Source organism: Lagenorhynchus albirostris, chromosome 3, assembly GCF_949774975.1.
Source record: "Lagenorhynchus albirostris chromosome 3, mLagAlb1.1, whole genome shotgun sequence".
NCBI lineage: Eukaryota > Metazoa > Chordata > Mammalia > Artiodactyla > Delphinidae > Lagenorhynchus > Lagenorhynchus albirostris.
Window position 1 is genome coordinate 126,335,588 of NC_083097.1, and position 17,284 is coordinate 126,352,871.

The following is a 17,284-nucleotide window of genomic DNA, read 5'->3' on the forward strand; positions in this document are numbered from 1 at the left end:
GGCTCTGTCTACCGCTCAGCCACCAATAAATACCAGCAAATATTTATTTATTTAAATTTTATTTATTTATTTTTGGCTGTGTTGGGTCTTCATTGCGGTGCATGGGCTTCTCACTGCAGTGGCTTCTCTTGTTGCGGAGCACGGGCTCTAGGCGCTTGGGCTTCAGTAGTTGTGGCTCACGGGCTCTAGAGCACAGGCTCAGTAGTTGTGTCGCATGGGCCTAGTTGCTCTGCAGCATGTGGGATCTTCCCGGACCAGGGCTCGAACCCGTGTCCCCTGCATTGGCAGGCGGATTCTTAACCCCTGGGCCACCAGGGAAGCCCCTCAGCAAATATTTATTCTGCGCCTCCTTTGTGCCAGCCCTCAGTAGGCTCCTGGAATGCCGTGGTGGGTAAGAATGGTCCCGCCTCCACTGCACTTCTAGCCCGGAGGAGAAGCCAGGCAGAAATCCATGTTGAATACCAGCCGAGTTACCTGCTCACCCTCCCAGCTTCGTCTGGGGACCTGCCTCTGACTCTGACACCAACAAGAGGTGGAGGCTGATTCCATCTTGATGAAGCCTAGATTCGGTGAACAGTGATCTGGGCTCATACTAACTGTGGCCTCCTTGCTGGGCACGGGGTGGAAGGGGGGGTGGGAAATCAGAGAAGGAGAAGACACAGGACCTGCCATTCTTAGTGGAGAATGCAAATGCTCGATCAGGTAAGGAAGTTACGTGGAATGCGGTTTGTGCTAGAGAGTGTGACTCCTAGTTCCTACTTGACTATGTAAGAACTAGAATTTTCTTTAATTTCAATGACCTGACTTAATTTTTTTCTGAACATCATTCCACTGGGCTTACAGGAAAGCTTAGGCTCTGGTCGTTTGGGGGTTTTCCTCCCCTGCCTGCCAGTCTTCCTAGGATTATGCCACAGTGCCAGGGTGTGGGGCTTCCTCGTCTAGAGCCGATCAAGGAAGGCCCCTCTAGGTCTGGCCACCCTCTGAGCCTCCTCTCTGGGGCCTCATTGTGGCCACAGGCTGGTAGGAGGCAGGTGCAGACCCTCTTTACTCCCTGTTCCCACAGACCTTTCTCTCTCTTCTCACTCCCCAAGCCTGGGGACCCTCCTCGTCTGGTGGGCAATCTCTCTCCTCCACTTGCTTCTCTAGGACTTTCTGTCTATACCTCAGTATTCTCCTTCCCTCTGGGCTTTGTCTTTGGGGGAATAAAGGCCATTTCTCTTTTCTGCTCTGCCAAGTGTTCCCCACCTCCTGGCAATGAGCAGAGATTGGCTGTCTGCTCTTATCGGGGGAAGGAAAGAGGAAGGAGAAGGCTGTAGAGGGAAAGCGGCCCTGGCTGAAGTCCGTCCCCATTCTGTTCTAATGCTCCTGCTCTACCTCTTCACCTCATTGGAGCGTCACGGCAGTTTTCTAGAGGGCAGAGGGCTTTGTGCATGTCCCCTCGCACAGATGAGAAGACCAAGGTTCAGCAAGCCAGGTGACTAGCTCAAGTTCATGTGCTGCCATTTTGAACCCAGCTCCTCGAGGTCTAAGACCCTGTTCTTTCTTCTGTCCATGGTCGAGGCGGGATAAGGAGAAGGGGGACTAATTCCTACCAGGAGGATCCAGGAAGGTGCTGGAGGGAGAGGTAGGACAGTGGCCTGCCTCAGAGGGGAGGTCAGGAGGGGGAGCTGTTATGCACCATTATTGCACCTCCCCCACCCAAGCTCTGTGATCCTCAGTGGAGGTGTAGGGGCTCTTGAGGGTTACCCCTGGTGGACAGGTTCCTGATCTCTGGACTTGGGAATTATGCAGATGCCGACTGCCCGTGGCATTATTTTAGGTGGTTCAAACCTGGTGTTTTCCCCTTTCCAATTCTTTCCCAATCCTTCTGTCTTAGACTGCTTGGGTTGCCATAGCAAAATATTATAGGTTGGGTGGATTAAACAACAGAATTTTTTTCTCACGGTTCTGGAGCCTAGAAGTCTAAGTCCAAGATCAAGGTGACAGTCGGTTTGGTTCCTGGTGAGAGCTCTCTTCCTGGCTTTTAGACAGCCACCTTCTGTGTCCTCACATGGCAGAGCAAGCAAGCAAACTTTGGTGCCTCTTCTTACAAGGGCACCAATCCCATCACAGGGGCCCCACCCTCATGACTGTATCAGGGCCTGTAGCAGACATTTGTATCTGCCTGGTGTTTGAGAACATTGCTTTATTTTTATTGTATTTATGAATGATTACCTTTATATATGACAACTGATTCTAATTTTCTATTTATGGAGACTTATTTTGAAATACATTTACGTGAATAAGAAAGATGATTCAATGCAAAGAAACTTACGTTGACTTGTCACGTACAGGTGGTTTATGCATATGGCAGAAATCACAGAGGTGGTGTGAAGCAACCAGCATTTGGAAGCTCTGATCTAGTCCAACTCCCATCTCTCAAAGATGGGGAAACTAGGGCTCCCAGGGGCTATGACTTCCCTGAAGTCACAGGGTAATGACAGGTAGAACCAGAACTTGAACCCAGGGCTCCTGGTTCCAGCTCAGGGTCTTCTGGCTGCCTCCTGGTTTCTGTCCCACAAAAGCCTCTTCCTTTGGTCCCTCCACGTGACATGCTGACCCTCTCTCTCCCCTTGTCTGCAGCACCAGCGAGCCCATGATGACCCAGTAGCCCTGAAGTACACCTTCCATGAGGTGATCACAGCTGCGCCCGATGCATCCTTGAAACTGCGCGCCCTCCAGAACCGCTGCCTGGTCCCCGGCTGGTATGCCACCCACATTGAGCGCTGGCTCAGCGCCTTTCACGCCAACCAGGTAGCTGCCTGTCCCTGACCCTCGGGAGGGCAATCACAGCCCTGGCTCTGGGCGGTTAGCAGAGAGCCTCAAAATCTCTTTCATGAGTTACAGGGCCAGACATGGTGTCATTGGAGAGTTAGGTCTTTGGGGCCTTCAAAGGTTTCAGTCTTGTTTATCCCAAGCCCTTGTCCCATCACAACAGGCTCTTTATCCCTAAGGGGACCCAAAAAGCTCTGGGATAGGCCCCTGGGAGTGAGGGAGACAGGCGTGTGTGACGGAGGGAGAGCCTGGTTGCAGAGGTAGATGGGGCCAGATTGCTGAGGCATTTTAGGGAAACCCTTGGAGGATTTAGGCAGGAGAGTGACATGTGGTCCAAAAACTTGGAGAGAGGCAGAGAGGGGGTGTCATAGGGATATGAGGGGCAGGCAGGGTTTTGCCAATAGCCTAAACCCTAGGAGAGGATGGCATCGGTCAGAGGAAGCTGGCAGAAAGCAGGGAGTTAGTTAGACTGCCCAGGACTGAGGCATGGGGGCACCTCCTGTCCACAGGTGGAGGAAGAAGCAGTCTACAGAGTGTGGGGTCCCCAATTTATAACCATGGCTGCTGACCCAGAAGACTGGGGGCCTGTTTGCCACTGGAGTGAAAACAGGTTCAGATCACACTCTCCTTTTGCTTTTTTTCCAGATTCTGGTCTTGGATGGCAAACTGCTGCGAACGGAACCTGCCAAAGTGATGGACACAGTGCAAAAGTTCCTTGGGGTGACGAACACCATTGACTACCACAAAACCTTGGCGTGAGTGTTACCCTGGCCTTTCAATGGGGGGATGTCCTGAGCAGGCACCTGGGCCCAAAAGCCAAAGGCTTGAATGATTAGGAGAAAAACACAGATGAGTCAGCAAATGTGAGGAAGTATGCATGTCCCTGATGGCAGTCTAGCAGGAAAGTTAACATGACTTGAGCCATATTAATAAAGATATTGACTCAGGAAAAAGGGAGGTGATGACTCTGTTCTGCCCTGGTCAGTCCTACACCTGGGGTGTTCTTTTCACTCTGGGCTGAACATTTTCAGTGTTTTACCTAAGTAAGTTAGACCAGCAATGAGCAATTCCAGTTCTCACAAGGGTTTCTTATCATTAGATTATGACTTCAATATAATTTAAGGAAAAAGATACTATAAATATTGTCATTGACTAATCATTCCCATCACTCAAAACCCAGTGCAAGTGCACTGAGAACGCTGTCCCAAGATGGGTAAGTGCCAGCCTGTGTTGAGGGGGCACAGGGCTGGGGAGAGGCTGTCTCCTAGGGTATATCACAGACAGGTGACACACTCATCTGAATGAGAGAGTCTCAAGAGAAGGAGAAACAGTCACCTTCCCCAGCTACCTTCTTAGGAAAGCCCTTCAGCAAGAATATTCCCTTCTCCTTACTTTGGAAGTTGAAAACGGTAGTCAGTCCTTCCCTTTGAGGGTAGAAAGGAGCAGCAGCTGCGGGTATGGCTGTGGCAGTAGAGATGCCTGGGTTAGGATCCCAGACATCTTCTTTAACTGCGGACCTTGGACATGTGTCTTAGTTCCTTCAAGCCTCACTTTCCTTCTCCGTAAGTTGGGGATAAAGGTAATAATTCCTACCTCCGGAGGGTCACTGTCTTGAATGAAAGCTTGTGGGTGGGGCTCTTGGCTCAGTGCCCGGGATGTACTAATCTCAGTAAATGCTAGCTACTCTCATCATCATCACCACCACCATTACCATCACATGTGCCTACCCTGGGACCCATTCAAAAATCCCTATCTCCCTCTCCTGCCAAATGTGAACTGTGTTTTCCTTCTGTCCTCATGCCCAAGAACCTCCTAATGGTTCCTTATCTGGGACTGAATTCTGATGCCATTATGCCTCTCCTCCCCATGACAGCATCAGATCTCCTCTCCCCAAAATACCTTTGAAGGTCCAGCATGACTTCAATTCTGAAGGCAGTCTTGCTCTATCATTTCTGAAATTCATTAGAAAAAAACCACAACTTTCCAGTGATGCACATGCTTAAAGGCAACTGTAGATACAGCATTTCTTGATAAAGATTGAATTTATTAAAAAGCAAAAGAACCTCCACTAAACTTTTTTCCCCCTACTGGGTTCTCACCCCTGAGCTGGAGAGTGCTAAGAGGATCCCCAGAATAAGGAAGGATGGGAAGTGTTCATGTTAGGGACTTGCTGCAGCAACTGAGCCTGCCCAGTCAGGAGAAGAGAGATCTCGGAGCGTGCGGCCTGCCTTCTGCTGGGAAGACGGGGCAGGTGTGTTTAGTGGAGCCCAGAGCCAGAGCTTGGGCAAACAGATGCAAGTATCAGTCCCACAGACCAGAGTTTGCCTATGGGAGTGGATCCTGTGATTTTCTAGGAGGCTCTGCCATTCCTGAGGTCTGTGAACATTGCCTGAAGTGGGAAGGGGCTGGGCTCGGCCGGGCCAGCTCCCACCCACAGGCTTTCCCCACCTTCACAGGTTTGATCCAAAGAAAGGATTTTGGTGCCAGCTGCTCGAAGGAGGAAAAACCAAGTGTCTAGGCAAAAGCAAGGGCCGGAAATACCCAGAGATGGACTTGGATGTAAGTAGCAGACCTGCTGCCTGCGGCAGGGGAATAAATGTTGGGGGTCCCTGTACTGGAGGGAGTCTTCTCTTTACCTGACACCCAGCACTCAGTGGCCTCGGCATTTCTTGGGTGGTGTTCTTAACAGGAGGAAATGTGGGCTAGGGGATATAGTGGATCAGAATTGATTTAGTCAAATGAGTATTTCTTCTACAAGGGCTTTGAGATGCTATGGGGCTTTGAGAATGAATCACACCTGCCCTTTGCCTTCAAGGAGCTCCTAGTCTAGGAGGGAAATGAGTCACATGTGCCAATAAGTAGAATACAAGGGAGGAAGTGTTTTGTGTAGTTAGGTATGAACAAGTGCTGTGAGACTTCAGAACAAGGACATGCCACTTGAAGTTGGATGGGTAAGAAGGCTTCTCAGACGAGGTGGGGGCTGGGGGGGTGTCTCTCGAGTTGGGCCTGGAAGGATGGGGTGGTATTTGGACCTATGGCATGGAAGGATAAGGCATTCTTGTAGGAGAGGATGGCATGTATAAGGATATAGGGGAAAGGGCACACACTGTGACTCTGGTTACATTTCCCTTTTTTTTCCATTACCCCTTGATAATTTTTTAAAAACTGAAGTATAGTTGATTTATAATATTGTGGTAGTTTCTGGTTCCCTGTGGTATACAGTAAATTCTTGTTGCTTATCTGTTTTATATATAGCAGTATACCTGTTAATCCCATACTCCTAATTTGTCCCTCCCCCTTCCCTTTCCCCTTTGGTAACCATAAGTTTGTTTTCTGGGTCTGTTTTGTAAATAGATTTATTCTTTAGATTCCACATATAAGTGATATCATACGGTATTTGTCTTTCTCTGTCTGACTTACTTAGTATGATATTCTCTAGGTCCATCCGCATTGCTGCAAATGGCAATATTTCATTCTTTTTAATGGCTGAGTATTTTATTGTGTGTGTGTGTGTGTGTATATATATATATATATATATATATATATATACACACATACCACATCTTCTTTATCCGTTCATCTGTTGATGGACACTTAGGTTGCTTCCACATCTTGACTATTGTAAATAGTGCTGCTATTAAATTGGGGTGCATGTATCTTTTCAAATTAGAGTTTTTGTCTTTTCTGGATATATGCCCAGGAGGAGGATTGTTGGATCATAGTGTATAGATCTAGTTTTAGTTTTTTAAGGAACTTCCATACTGTTCTCCATAGTGGCTGCACCAATTTACATTCCCACCAACAGTGTAGGAAGGTTCCCTTTTCTCCACACCCTCTCCAGCATTTGTCATTTGTAGATATTTTAATGATGGCCATTTTGACTGGTGTGAGGGGCTGTCTCATTGTAGTTTTGATTTGCATTTCTCTAATAATTAGCAATGTTGAGCATCTTTTCATGTGCCTCTGGCCATCTGTATGTCTTCTTTGGAGAAACGTCTATTTATGGCTTCTGCCCAGTTTTTGATTGGGTTGTTTTGATATTGAGCCGCATGGGCTGTTTATATATTTTGGAGATTAATCCCTTGTTGGTTGCTTCATTTGCAAATATTTTCTCCCATTCTGAGGGTTGTCTTTTTGTTTTGTTCATGGTTTCATTTGCTGTGCAAAAGCTTTTAATTAGTTCCCATTTGTTTATTTTTGGTTTTATTTTCATTACTCTAGGAGGTGGGTCAAAAAAGATCTTGCCGCGATTTATGTCAGAGAGAGAGTGTTCTGCCTATGTTTTCCTCTAAGAGTTTTATAGTATCCGGCCTTACATCTAGGTATTTCATTCTTTTTGATGCGATGGTAAATGGGATTGTTTCCTTAATTTCTCTTTCTGATCTTTCATTGTTTGTTAGTGTATAGGAATGCAAGAGATTTCTGTGTATTAATTTTGTATCCTGCAACTTTATCGAATTCATTGATGAGGTCTAGTAGTTTTCTGGTAGCATCTTTAGCATTTTCTGTGTATAGTATCATGTCATCTGCAAACAGTGACAGTTGTACTTCTTCTTTTCCAATTTGGATTCCTTTTATTTCTTCTTTTTCTCTAATTGCGTGGCTAGGACTTCTAAAAACTATGTTGAATAAAAATGGTGAGAGTGGACATCACTGTCTTGTTCCTGATCTTAGAGGAAATGCTTTCAGCTTTTCACCATTGAGAATGATGTTAGCTGTAGGTTTTTCATATATGGACTTTATTATGTTAAGGTAGGTTCCTTCTATGCCCACTTTCTGGAGAGTTTTTAATCATAAATGGGTGTTGCATTTTGTCAAAAGCTTTTTCTGCATCTATTGAGATGATCATATGGTTTTTATTCTTCATGTTGTTAATATGGTGTATCACATTGATTGATTTGCAGATATTGAAAAATCCTTGCATCCCTGGGATAAAGCCCACTTGATCGTGCTCCTTTAAATGTATTGTTGGATTCAGTTTGCTAGTATTTTGTTGAGGATAAAGATCAGAGCAGAAATAAATGAAATAGAGATGAAAACAATAGCAAAGATCAGTAAAACTAAAAGCTGGTTCTTTGAGAAGATACACAAAATTGATAAACCTTTAGCTAGACTCACCAAGAAATAAAGGAGGGCTTCCCTGGTGGCGCAGTGGTTAAGAATCCACCTGCCAATGCAGGGGACATGGGTTCAAGCCCTGGTCCGGGAAGATCCCACATGCTGTGGACCAACGAAGCCCGTGCTCCGCAACTACTGAAGCCCAGGCACCTAGAGCTAGTGCTCCGCAACAAGAGAAGCCACCGCAGTGAGAAGCCTGCGCACCACAATGAAGAGTAGCCCTGGCTCGCCGCAACTAGAGAAAGCCCACGCGCACAGCAGCGAAGACCCGACACAGCCAAAAATAAAAAATAAAAGTTTTTTTAAAAAAGAGAGGACTCAAATCAATAAAATTAGAAATGAAAAAGGAGACGTAACAACTGGCACCACAGAAATACAAAGGATCCTAAGAGACTACGACAAGCACCTATATGCCAATAAAATGGACAACCTAGAAAAAATGGACAAACTCTTAGCAAGGTACAATCTTCCAAGACTGAACCAGAAAGAAATAGAAAATATGATCAGACCAATCACAAGTAATGAAATTGAAACTGTGATTAAAAAATCTTCCAACAAACAAAAGTCCAGGACCAGATGGCTTCACAGGTGAATTCTATCAAACATTTAGAGAAGAGTTAACACCTATCCTTCTGAAACTCTTCCAAAAAATTACACAGGAAGCAACACTCCCAAACTCATTCTACGAGGCCACCATTACTCTGATACCAAAACCAGACAAAGATACCACAAAATAAGGAAATTACAGGCCAGTATCACTAGTGAACATAGATGCAAAAATCCTCAACAAAATACTATGTTTCCCTTTTCTTGTTTGCCCCTGGTTTTAATTCTCTCTCTTCTCCCTAGCAGTCACAAGAATTTTGATCTTGTGTGCTGTATTTTGGTGCTCCTACTATATGAGTTTTCTCTTGAAGGTTGTGATTTTGAAGAAGATTGTGACTAAATAATGGGAGTGTGGGATGATGCCAACAGAATGGTGGTTTTTAAAGAAGAGGGGGGTCACTCTTGAGTCAGCACATGACCAAGATCTGAGCTTTCCTTCCTGTTACAGTCCCGCGCCTTCCTGAAGGACTATTACCGGGACCACAACATCGAGCTTTCCAAGCTGCTGTACAAGATGGGCCAGACACTGCCCACCTGGCTACGGGAGGAGCTCCAGAACACCAGGTAGCCACGGCCACCACAGCCAGACTGAATGTGACGGCAGGGACGTCCCGCCACACGCTGAGCCAGACTGACCTGCAGAGTGGGGAGCTGGGCCCGGGCTGGCCAAGTACTTACAAGCAATACTCTGCTGCAGCCCAGGTAGGGCCAGGAGAAGAGCCCAGGCAGGTCCACACGCGCCTCAGAGCGTCCAGTGCTGGGTTGGTGGCCTCTAGGACCTCCTTCGCCAACCAGGGTCCATTCTGCTCATAGTTTTTCATGGGGAGGCCACTTCCTGTTGGTGGAAGACCACAAGCTGGTAGGAGGCAGTCCACAGGACTCTGTTTTCCGTCCCTGTGTTCCACCCACCCTACCCTCTCCATCCCATCACTCCCTGCTCCAGTAGGGTGTCCACTCAGTAGTATTTTCCCTGTCCTCCAGACAACGAGGAGAAGAGCCCAGCTGGGGCTTTTGCCAAACCAGGGAGAGAGATTGGACGTTTCCGTGATGGTTCAAGCCAGGCTCTTGAGAGGGGTCAGCTGGGAACCCAGAGGTGGTCCCTAGGCTGGGTGTGAGCGTGTCCAGCTCCAGAGAACGCTGGACCTCCACACCCATTCTGCTTCATACCTTCCCATCTCACCTTCCCTCTTTAGAGAAAGAATCGCTGGTTCCTACAGTACCCACCCAGTCCTAAAGGCCTCCTTCAGGGCCCTGGGGCACTGCCATGCATTTGGACCCAGAGACCCAGGCCTCAACCCTACCCCGGTTCTTCCCCCTGGGATATGACATGTGTGGTGTTTCCTGTGGTAAAGGACTGAGGTGGTCGTGGAGTCGGCCGTATACATGTCCCAGTGTACATATGATGTCCCTAGGCCCCCCCGGCCTTGGCCCCTGGCAGATGCTGGGCAGACTTGCTGAGACTGCCATCCCTGCTCTGCGCCAGCTGCCTGTGGCCAAGGGTTTCTAGAGCGCCCCTTAACCTCCCAAATACTAAGAAGCTAAAGTATTTTAATATTTGTTTTTCTTGGTGCCAGAGTTTATACCCTGGGTGCTGGGGTCGCACTGTGTTACATATATATATATAACGTGTATATATATATATATATATTATATTTTTTTTGGTTGGGTTTGTTTTTAATTCAGTCGTACAAAATGGTGGCAGGCCCCAGTCCCAAAGGGCGTCGTATCTCAGTGCTAGAGAATGGGATGGAAGGGGGGGGGGGCGTGTTCATGTGCAGAGGCCTCAAGGACACAGCATGGAAGTGCCCTGGGAGAGGGCAAGTGCCATGGCCGCCCCGGGGCTGCCCCAGGTGAACAGGTGGCGGGATGCATAAGGAAGACCTACTCTTTCCAGGAGATCTGGCTTCATGAAGCGCGGTGACCCTGGGGCACTTTTGGCCAAAGGAAACAGCCAGGCTGGGGTAGGAGACCCCGGGGCTTAAAGGCTGGCCTGTTCCCCTTCCCCTCACATGGTGCTAGGTTGGGAGCTGCCCTGGGAGCCACAGAACTGTCTCCAGGCCCCCTGCCGACAAGGGGGGGGGGTCTCTGGGCTATTTTCTGGTTGGGGCCTGCTCCTACCCACCCCTCCCGCCCCCATCTTTTAACAATGTGAAGTGACTAAGGCTGGGGTGCCTTTCCCCAGCTCCTCCCACTGCCAGTTCAGCTTTGAACTGACACCTGGGAAATCCTTTCTGGAGAGCCTTGTCTTGTTCAGAAGACTCTACCATGTTGGGGCTGAAGGGTCCTTCAATGGGTGTGGACACAGGTCCAGAAATGGGAGGTGGCCTCTGGGGCTGATGTCACAGAACCGATTGGGAGCAGGGCCAAGAACTGAACTCGAGGCTCCCGCTGCCGAGCCCAGGGCTCTTCTTCCAGTGCCACACTGCCTCTGAGCCCGTCCTTGGGACCCTACTCTGTGCCAGGTTGCTGTCCCTCCTTTAGTCACGCCCTTGGTCATTCCAGGATATGGGGACAAACCACTCCTTCCCAGCCAGGGTGCCTTTGAGCCTTCTCAGTTCCAGATCTGCATTTGCATCCCTGCATTTGCATCCCTGCCGTGCTCTCCCCACCTCAAAAGGTTCTTTCCCAGCCTGGGAGCCTGGATCTTAGTTCCCAGGGTCTCCACTGGGATGGAGAAGTGGAATGTCCTACGGGGCCAGCTGCATCTGACTCTACTGCCTCCTGAGTGAAGCGTTTCCATCATGCTTCTCATTGGGGCCTTAGAACCTGGGAACCCTGGTTGCTGCTAACCCTGCAGGGGATGAGAAGCAGAGTGTCTGAGGACAGGGTGGCATGTCTGCGTGTACGCTTGTGAAGACTTACCTGCACCAGGAACTAGACTCCCAGAGCGGGCAGCGGCTTCCATAGTGCAAAACCTGGGCCCCACTTCCCGTCTGTCAGCGCGGGGCTCTGCTGCATGACCCGTGAGGAGGTCACAGCTCCCACCATCTGAGATCTTCCCTCTGGGCCTGGACACCTGGGCAGGCTGCCCAGAGCCTGTCCTCGTGGGGCGGGCAGGTCCGCTCCCCTCGTCCTCTGGCCTGAGGAAGAAACAGGCAGGTTTGAGGCCCTGTGGTAGCAGAGGAAATGCTGGAGACTTTTGTCCAGGCCCTTCTGGGAGGCTGGGGACTTGACCTGTCACATGTTCTCAGTCTGTCTTGTCACTGCTACTTTTTCCCTTCCCACTAACGAATCTCTCTCGAGAACCCACTTCCAGGACCGGTAGGTACTGGGGAGGGGAGAGAAGTCCCTCTAGGTTCTCTCAGCTGCTGAGCACACAGATCCCCCCCCCACCACCACCACGGGAGGAGAAAACCAGAGGTCAGGGGGTGCAGTATCCTCAGCATCTTCCATGTTTACTAAGTCACTGGCCAAAAACAGGAAAAAAACCTCTACCATCCCTTCTGCCATCTCCTCCACACACCTGTGCCTCAAGCTCGGCGCAGGTGGGATGTGCAGCTGCCTCCGTCACTCGGGGCTCTAGAGCTGCCCACAGTGCGGGCATCTTGCACCTGGAGAAGGAGTCTGAGGTTTAAAGACTGGTCTCTTTCGAGCCCCTACGTAGGAGCAGCCGGTGCCTCTGGGGCCCAGCTGAGGGAGCAGTGGTCTGTTCCCAGTAGAAGAATACTACTAGGTTGACTCGCAGAGATTGCTGGTCCCAACATCGAGCCGTCCCCACAGGTTTGTTAGGAGAAAGAGCAAGTAAGTAAGTAAGTGTTGTACCAAATATTTTATCATGAGCTCCGACTGCCCACCATTCAGACTTAAAATTAGTGTTTTGCCACATTTTAATCTTTCCTTCCGTACAAGCATATTTTCTCTGAACTAGTTTAAAAGTTGCAAATAGGAGATTCCACCCCAAATGCTTCAGCCTGCATCTCCTAAGAGCTAGGACATTCTCCTACAATTGGCCCAGTATCACACCAGTAATTTCCCAGCAACATCTGCTAATCAACCCATATTCACAGTTCTCCCAAATAACTTACACCTCGTTTTGGAATCGGGAACTAGTTAAGGTACACATGTTGCATCGAACTGTGTTTTCTAAAATCTCTTTCAAGTCAGTAAACTTTCCCTTCTGCTCTCTCCGGTTGTTTGAGTGACATTATTTCGGAGGCTAGCAGGCTGCTGTCCTATAGAAGTCCCACATGCTGGATTTGTCTGTTTCTTCACGGTGTCACAGAACAAGTTCCTCTAACCCCTGTATTGGCAAGGGTGATTTAGGCTATGGGGATTGGTACCTTTTGTGCTGACTTGAAAACTTCAGTCCATCCTAAGATGCCCCTCTGCTGTCACCTGTACCAAGTGCCAAGTCAGCAGAGGGGCCTGCCAGAGCTGGAGAGGGCGAGGGAGGAGGCATCACAGCCGCGCCTGGGAGGGTCTAGAGAGAAGAGGCTGGACCACGCAGTGTGGGCCTGTCGGGAATGAGACATCCCGGACTCAGAAGATCCTGTGCTGCCCCCTTTGCTCCTGGTGATGGAGCACAGGGCACCAAAGAGCATCTCTCTTTCTCTCTGTTTTGTGGTCTCTGGGTTTTCATTTCCTGGAGGCCCATGGTCTGTGTGCACTGGAGCAGAGCCAGCCCCTGGGATGCACCAACGAAGGGCTCCGCGGGGGGCGCTGCCCCACCCAAACTGCAGTTGCAGAGAAGAGCACTGGGCTGGAGGCAGGAGATGTGAAATTTTGTCCCAGTTGAGTACACTGAGTAGCTGAGTGACAGTTTTCCTCCCAGGGACTCAATTTCCCCATCTAGAATGAGCAGATGGGCCTACAGCATGGATTTTCAGACATCAAAGAAGGAAGCAGGTCTGCTGTAGTTGAAGTGAGGATGGAGGTCCCAGGCCCCCCGCACCGCTGCCCACGAGGCACTGCTGGGTCCCCAGGCTGCTCGCCCAGGGCTGCCTGCCCCCAGAGGCTTTCCCTCGCCAGCTCAGACAGCCAGAGACATTTTTTAGTTCCCACAAGGGAGAGGCATGGGCTTTGTGTGGGGTCAATGTCAAGGGCCTATGGGGGGACTCTGGCTGTGTTTTATCCTAATAAGTTCACCCCTCCCTCTCTCCTTCCTCTCTGTGGCCCTTGAGGAGAATGAGGGCCGAGAGGGTTTTCTATGACTGTGCTAGCTTTTATTATCAGCAAGAGGGCTCCTTTTGTAATTTGTGCATGAAATTCATGTCATTTCCTGGGGAGAGGAGAGGGGTGACTGGAGAGGGTGCGGGGCACATTAGGGGAGCAGGCAGAGGTTTCCTTCCCTCGTGGGAGTGCGGAGAGGAGTAGAGAGGGGGGCGCTACCCCGCTCACCTGGTCAGGGCTCTCAAACCAGCCGTTTTGGGTTGTGTTAAAAGTGGGAACCTTCCCTCCATTAATGTACAATCTTGAACTAACTGCTAATAAAGTGGGGTTCTGTTTGTACACATTGGTCCTGTCTGTCCGTCTGTCTGACGTTTTTGCAAGGCCCGCAGGGGAGGGTGGAAAGGATGTTCACATGCACGGCCAGTCTGGCCACCCCCGTACACACAAGGTGACTGTGAAAGATCAATTCAATGGATTGTAAACTGAAGCTTTTCTAGATAGCAGAGGCCTGTCCCAGGACAGCCAGTGGGGTGTCTCAGGTGACAAAGAGCCCTCAGCCACGCTAGATGGTTGAGAAGTGCTGGGGCTGGAGCACTGCACTGAGAAGAGCCTCGGTCTAGAATTAGTTCTGCTATCAGTGTGTGAGGTGACCGGGCCAAGTCACTCTTATGCTTTGATCCTCGGTTTCCCTCATCTCTTAGGGGTGTGGAAGGAGTTGGACTCAGTGGCTACTCTGGCGAACTTGCTTAAAATGCAGATTCTCCGGCTGTGCCCCTAGAGATTCCTCTCTGGCAGATGTGGGGTGCGGCCCGAGCACCTGCATTTTAACAACCTCTCCAGCACTCTGGGAAACCCTGGCTCAGATAGAGGGCTTCTACGGGTTCTAATTAATTCAGAGTCCCACTGCCCGAGGAATGAAAACTTTGGGTAAAAACCAATGACTTCCTAGCCCTCCCAGCCTGGTTGAGTTTGAGATTTGCGGGGGAGGGGCAGAGGCAGGGAGCAGAGAGGCAGGAGCCTCTGTGGAACTTTACGAAATGCACGTTCCCAGGCTCCCCCAGTCCCGTCCACTCAGTCAGAACCTCTGGCAGGGAGACCCAGAAATGTGGCTTTTAAACAAACTCCCTGCCGCACAGGAAAGTGTGGGAACACTGAATCAAGCCACAAAGGATGAGCCAGAGACGCTCCACAGAATTGTGGACAGCTGCCCTGGGGCATGCTGGGACACAGCTGGGAGCACATCAAAACACCAACCCCAGTGGTACAAGGGCAGCACTTGCAGACACCTGTTTGGGGTTTGTCAGCTGGGAGCTTGGTATGGGTCGTGGGGCAACAAGAACATGGGTGGAGGCTGCATTAATGGGAGCAGTGGATCTGCATGATACAGGTGGGCTTCGGTGCTGGGTAGGTGGTCAGGCTACATCAGAGATTTTTGAATTTTAAAACAGCCTTTTGTTTTTTAAAGAGAAACTTAATTGAAAACCAGGCAGAGGCAGGAAGGGTGTTTCTGGTTGGATTTGGGGTGAGTATCTGGACTGTCATCAGTTCAACTGCTCTCTGTCACCATACTATCTTGGAACCCTAGGAATCCTTGAAACATATTGTGAAAGCCCAGCCCAGGTGCTCTCAGAGGTCCCAAGAGTCCTGCAATTCTAATAAGTTGAGTGAACAAAGACACATCGAACCCTCCTCACCCCCTAAGTGAGGAGACCACTCAGGGGACATGGTGCCCCAGGAGCAGTGCTGGATCCTGGAAGTGGGCATTTCCCTCAGAGAAGCCCTGGATCAGGTGCACAGGGCAGTGTGTTCCATAATAGCAAAGCCCAAGAAACAACTTAGATGTCCATCTAGAGGGGATCAGCTAAATAGCCACTCGTGTGGCCACATGCTGAAACATGACGATGGAGGAGAGAATAATCAGCTCAGTCTCCAGGTCCCACCAGGAAATATCTTTGAGACTGACCTAAGTGTGACCATTTGTGGAAAGAGAGTGCTCCATAACTAAGTACACATACATACTCTGCTGGCTCGTACTGCTTATGCTATTCTGCATTATTTTTCCTGGCAATGTAGCTAGCTAGCTCTCTCTCACGCCAAACTGGTAACTGGTTAGTTCTGGAAGAGGGGGCAGGGAAAGGGGAGAAGATTTCAAAGGGGACTTTAGCTTTGGCTGAAATACTTTACTAAACACAATGAAAATGCATGTATCAGTTGTGGAATGAAAAAGTCTTAAAAGTAATTAGAAATGGGTGAAGCAGAAAGGGGGTCCAGGCAGCTGGACTGTTGTGGGATGCTACCGTGAAAGCAGCCCTGCTGTTCCCCCAGCCCACAGGCACCCAAAGTGCGGGGCCTGAGGAGGCCCTGGCTGTTGGGGGGAAGTTCTTGCCTTGCTGCAGGTACCCTGAGCACTTGTCAAGCCCCTGAGCTGAGGATTCCGACTCGCTGTGTGACTATAGGTGACTCTCAGCTCCCACATGCTCACAAATGGGGGAGTTAGAGTGAACACCAGTGTTGGGACAAACCGACATTGCTTGCCTGAGAAGGACACAGCCTAACGCCTGTGAAATTCCTGACAAACACATCAACATGAATCTACCCAAGGAGAAACACTGGCTCATCCACGTTGAGGGACATTATGCAAAATAACTGGCCTGAACTCTTAAAATTGTCAGGGTCATGGAAGTTAAAGAGAGGCGGAGAAATGGTTCAAGATTAAAGGATACTGAAGAGACCTGGCAATCAAATGTCACTTATGATCCTGGAGGGGTCCTAGACCAGGAAAGAGTTACCTATAAAGAGCACCATATTGACAACCGGCAAAATGTGAATATGGACTGTGTACATTGGGTAATAGTACTTTATCAATGTTAAGTTACGTGATTTTGACTACTGTTCTGTTAGAGTATGTCATTGCTCTTAAGTCGTACATGCTGAAATACTGATGGGTAAAAGGGAAAAATAAAGCTGAATTTTAACTGATGTTCTTTTTCCAATGGGTCAGACTTATCTGGTGCAGTTCACAACATGTCCACCAGGGGTCACTGTCATCCCAGTCTCTGACGGGCTAGAGTCGGCCTGAGCCTCCCCGGGAAAGACTGGGCTGGTAGTTAATGGTGTTGAGGTGATGATATCATAAAGAATTCAATGACATGAATAATAAAAACTATTTCTCACTGTTGGGAAGGCCTTCTGCTTGTCAAGTGCTGTCTCTCTTCATCCTTGCCACAACTCTGAGGTAGGGATTGTCATCATTCCCATTATGTAGATGAGGAGTCTGAGATTCAGAGAGGTTAAGTGATTCTGCCAGGGTCACAGAGCTGCGAGTCCTTGGTCTGTGAGACTCCACCGCCTTAAGCCCCCTGGGTAGTCCTGCCTCCTGTCATGAGGCAAAGTGGGGAGAACTCACTGAGCCTGACCCTGTCCCTCTCCAGGCTGGACATTTAAAAGTATGTATGTATGTATGTATGTGTGTGTGTGTGTGTGTGTGTGTATGTGTATATATATATCCACAAAGATAAAGCAAACACTGCCTACAGTGAGATCTAAGTCTCCCTCTAAACAGCTCACCCCACCCCCGACCCTCACCTCTAACCCACCCCCCCTGACTCTCACCTCTTCAGGGGAAACCACTACCACC

General features: G+C 49.3%; 1 protein-coding gene across 10 annotated transcripts in view; it reads left to right on the plus strand.

Annotated features, from left to right (window-relative positions):
- NDST1 (N-deacetylase and N-sulfotransferase 1) overlaps nt 1-16,824 on the plus strand; it is a 74,303-nt gene extending 57,479 nt beyond the window's left edge. For 6 of the 10 annotated variants that reach the window (XM_060144025.1, XM_060144021.1, XM_060144022.1 and 3 more), the window contains 5 exons: nt 2,623-2,793; nt 3,460-3,569; nt 5,271-5,373; nt 8,987-9,102; nt 16,320-16,824. In XM_060144025.1, coding sequence (XP_060000008.1) covers nt 2,623-2,793; nt 3,460-3,569; nt 5,271-5,373; nt 8,987-9,102; nt 16,320-16,518 — 699 coding nt within the window. In that variant the 3' untranslated portion in view covers nt 16,519-16,824. The other 4 variants (XR_009539639.1, XR_009539638.1, XM_060144023.1 and 1 more) reach the window with 4 other exon arrangements.
- The last annotated feature ends 460 nt before the right edge of the window (nt 16,825-17,284 follow it).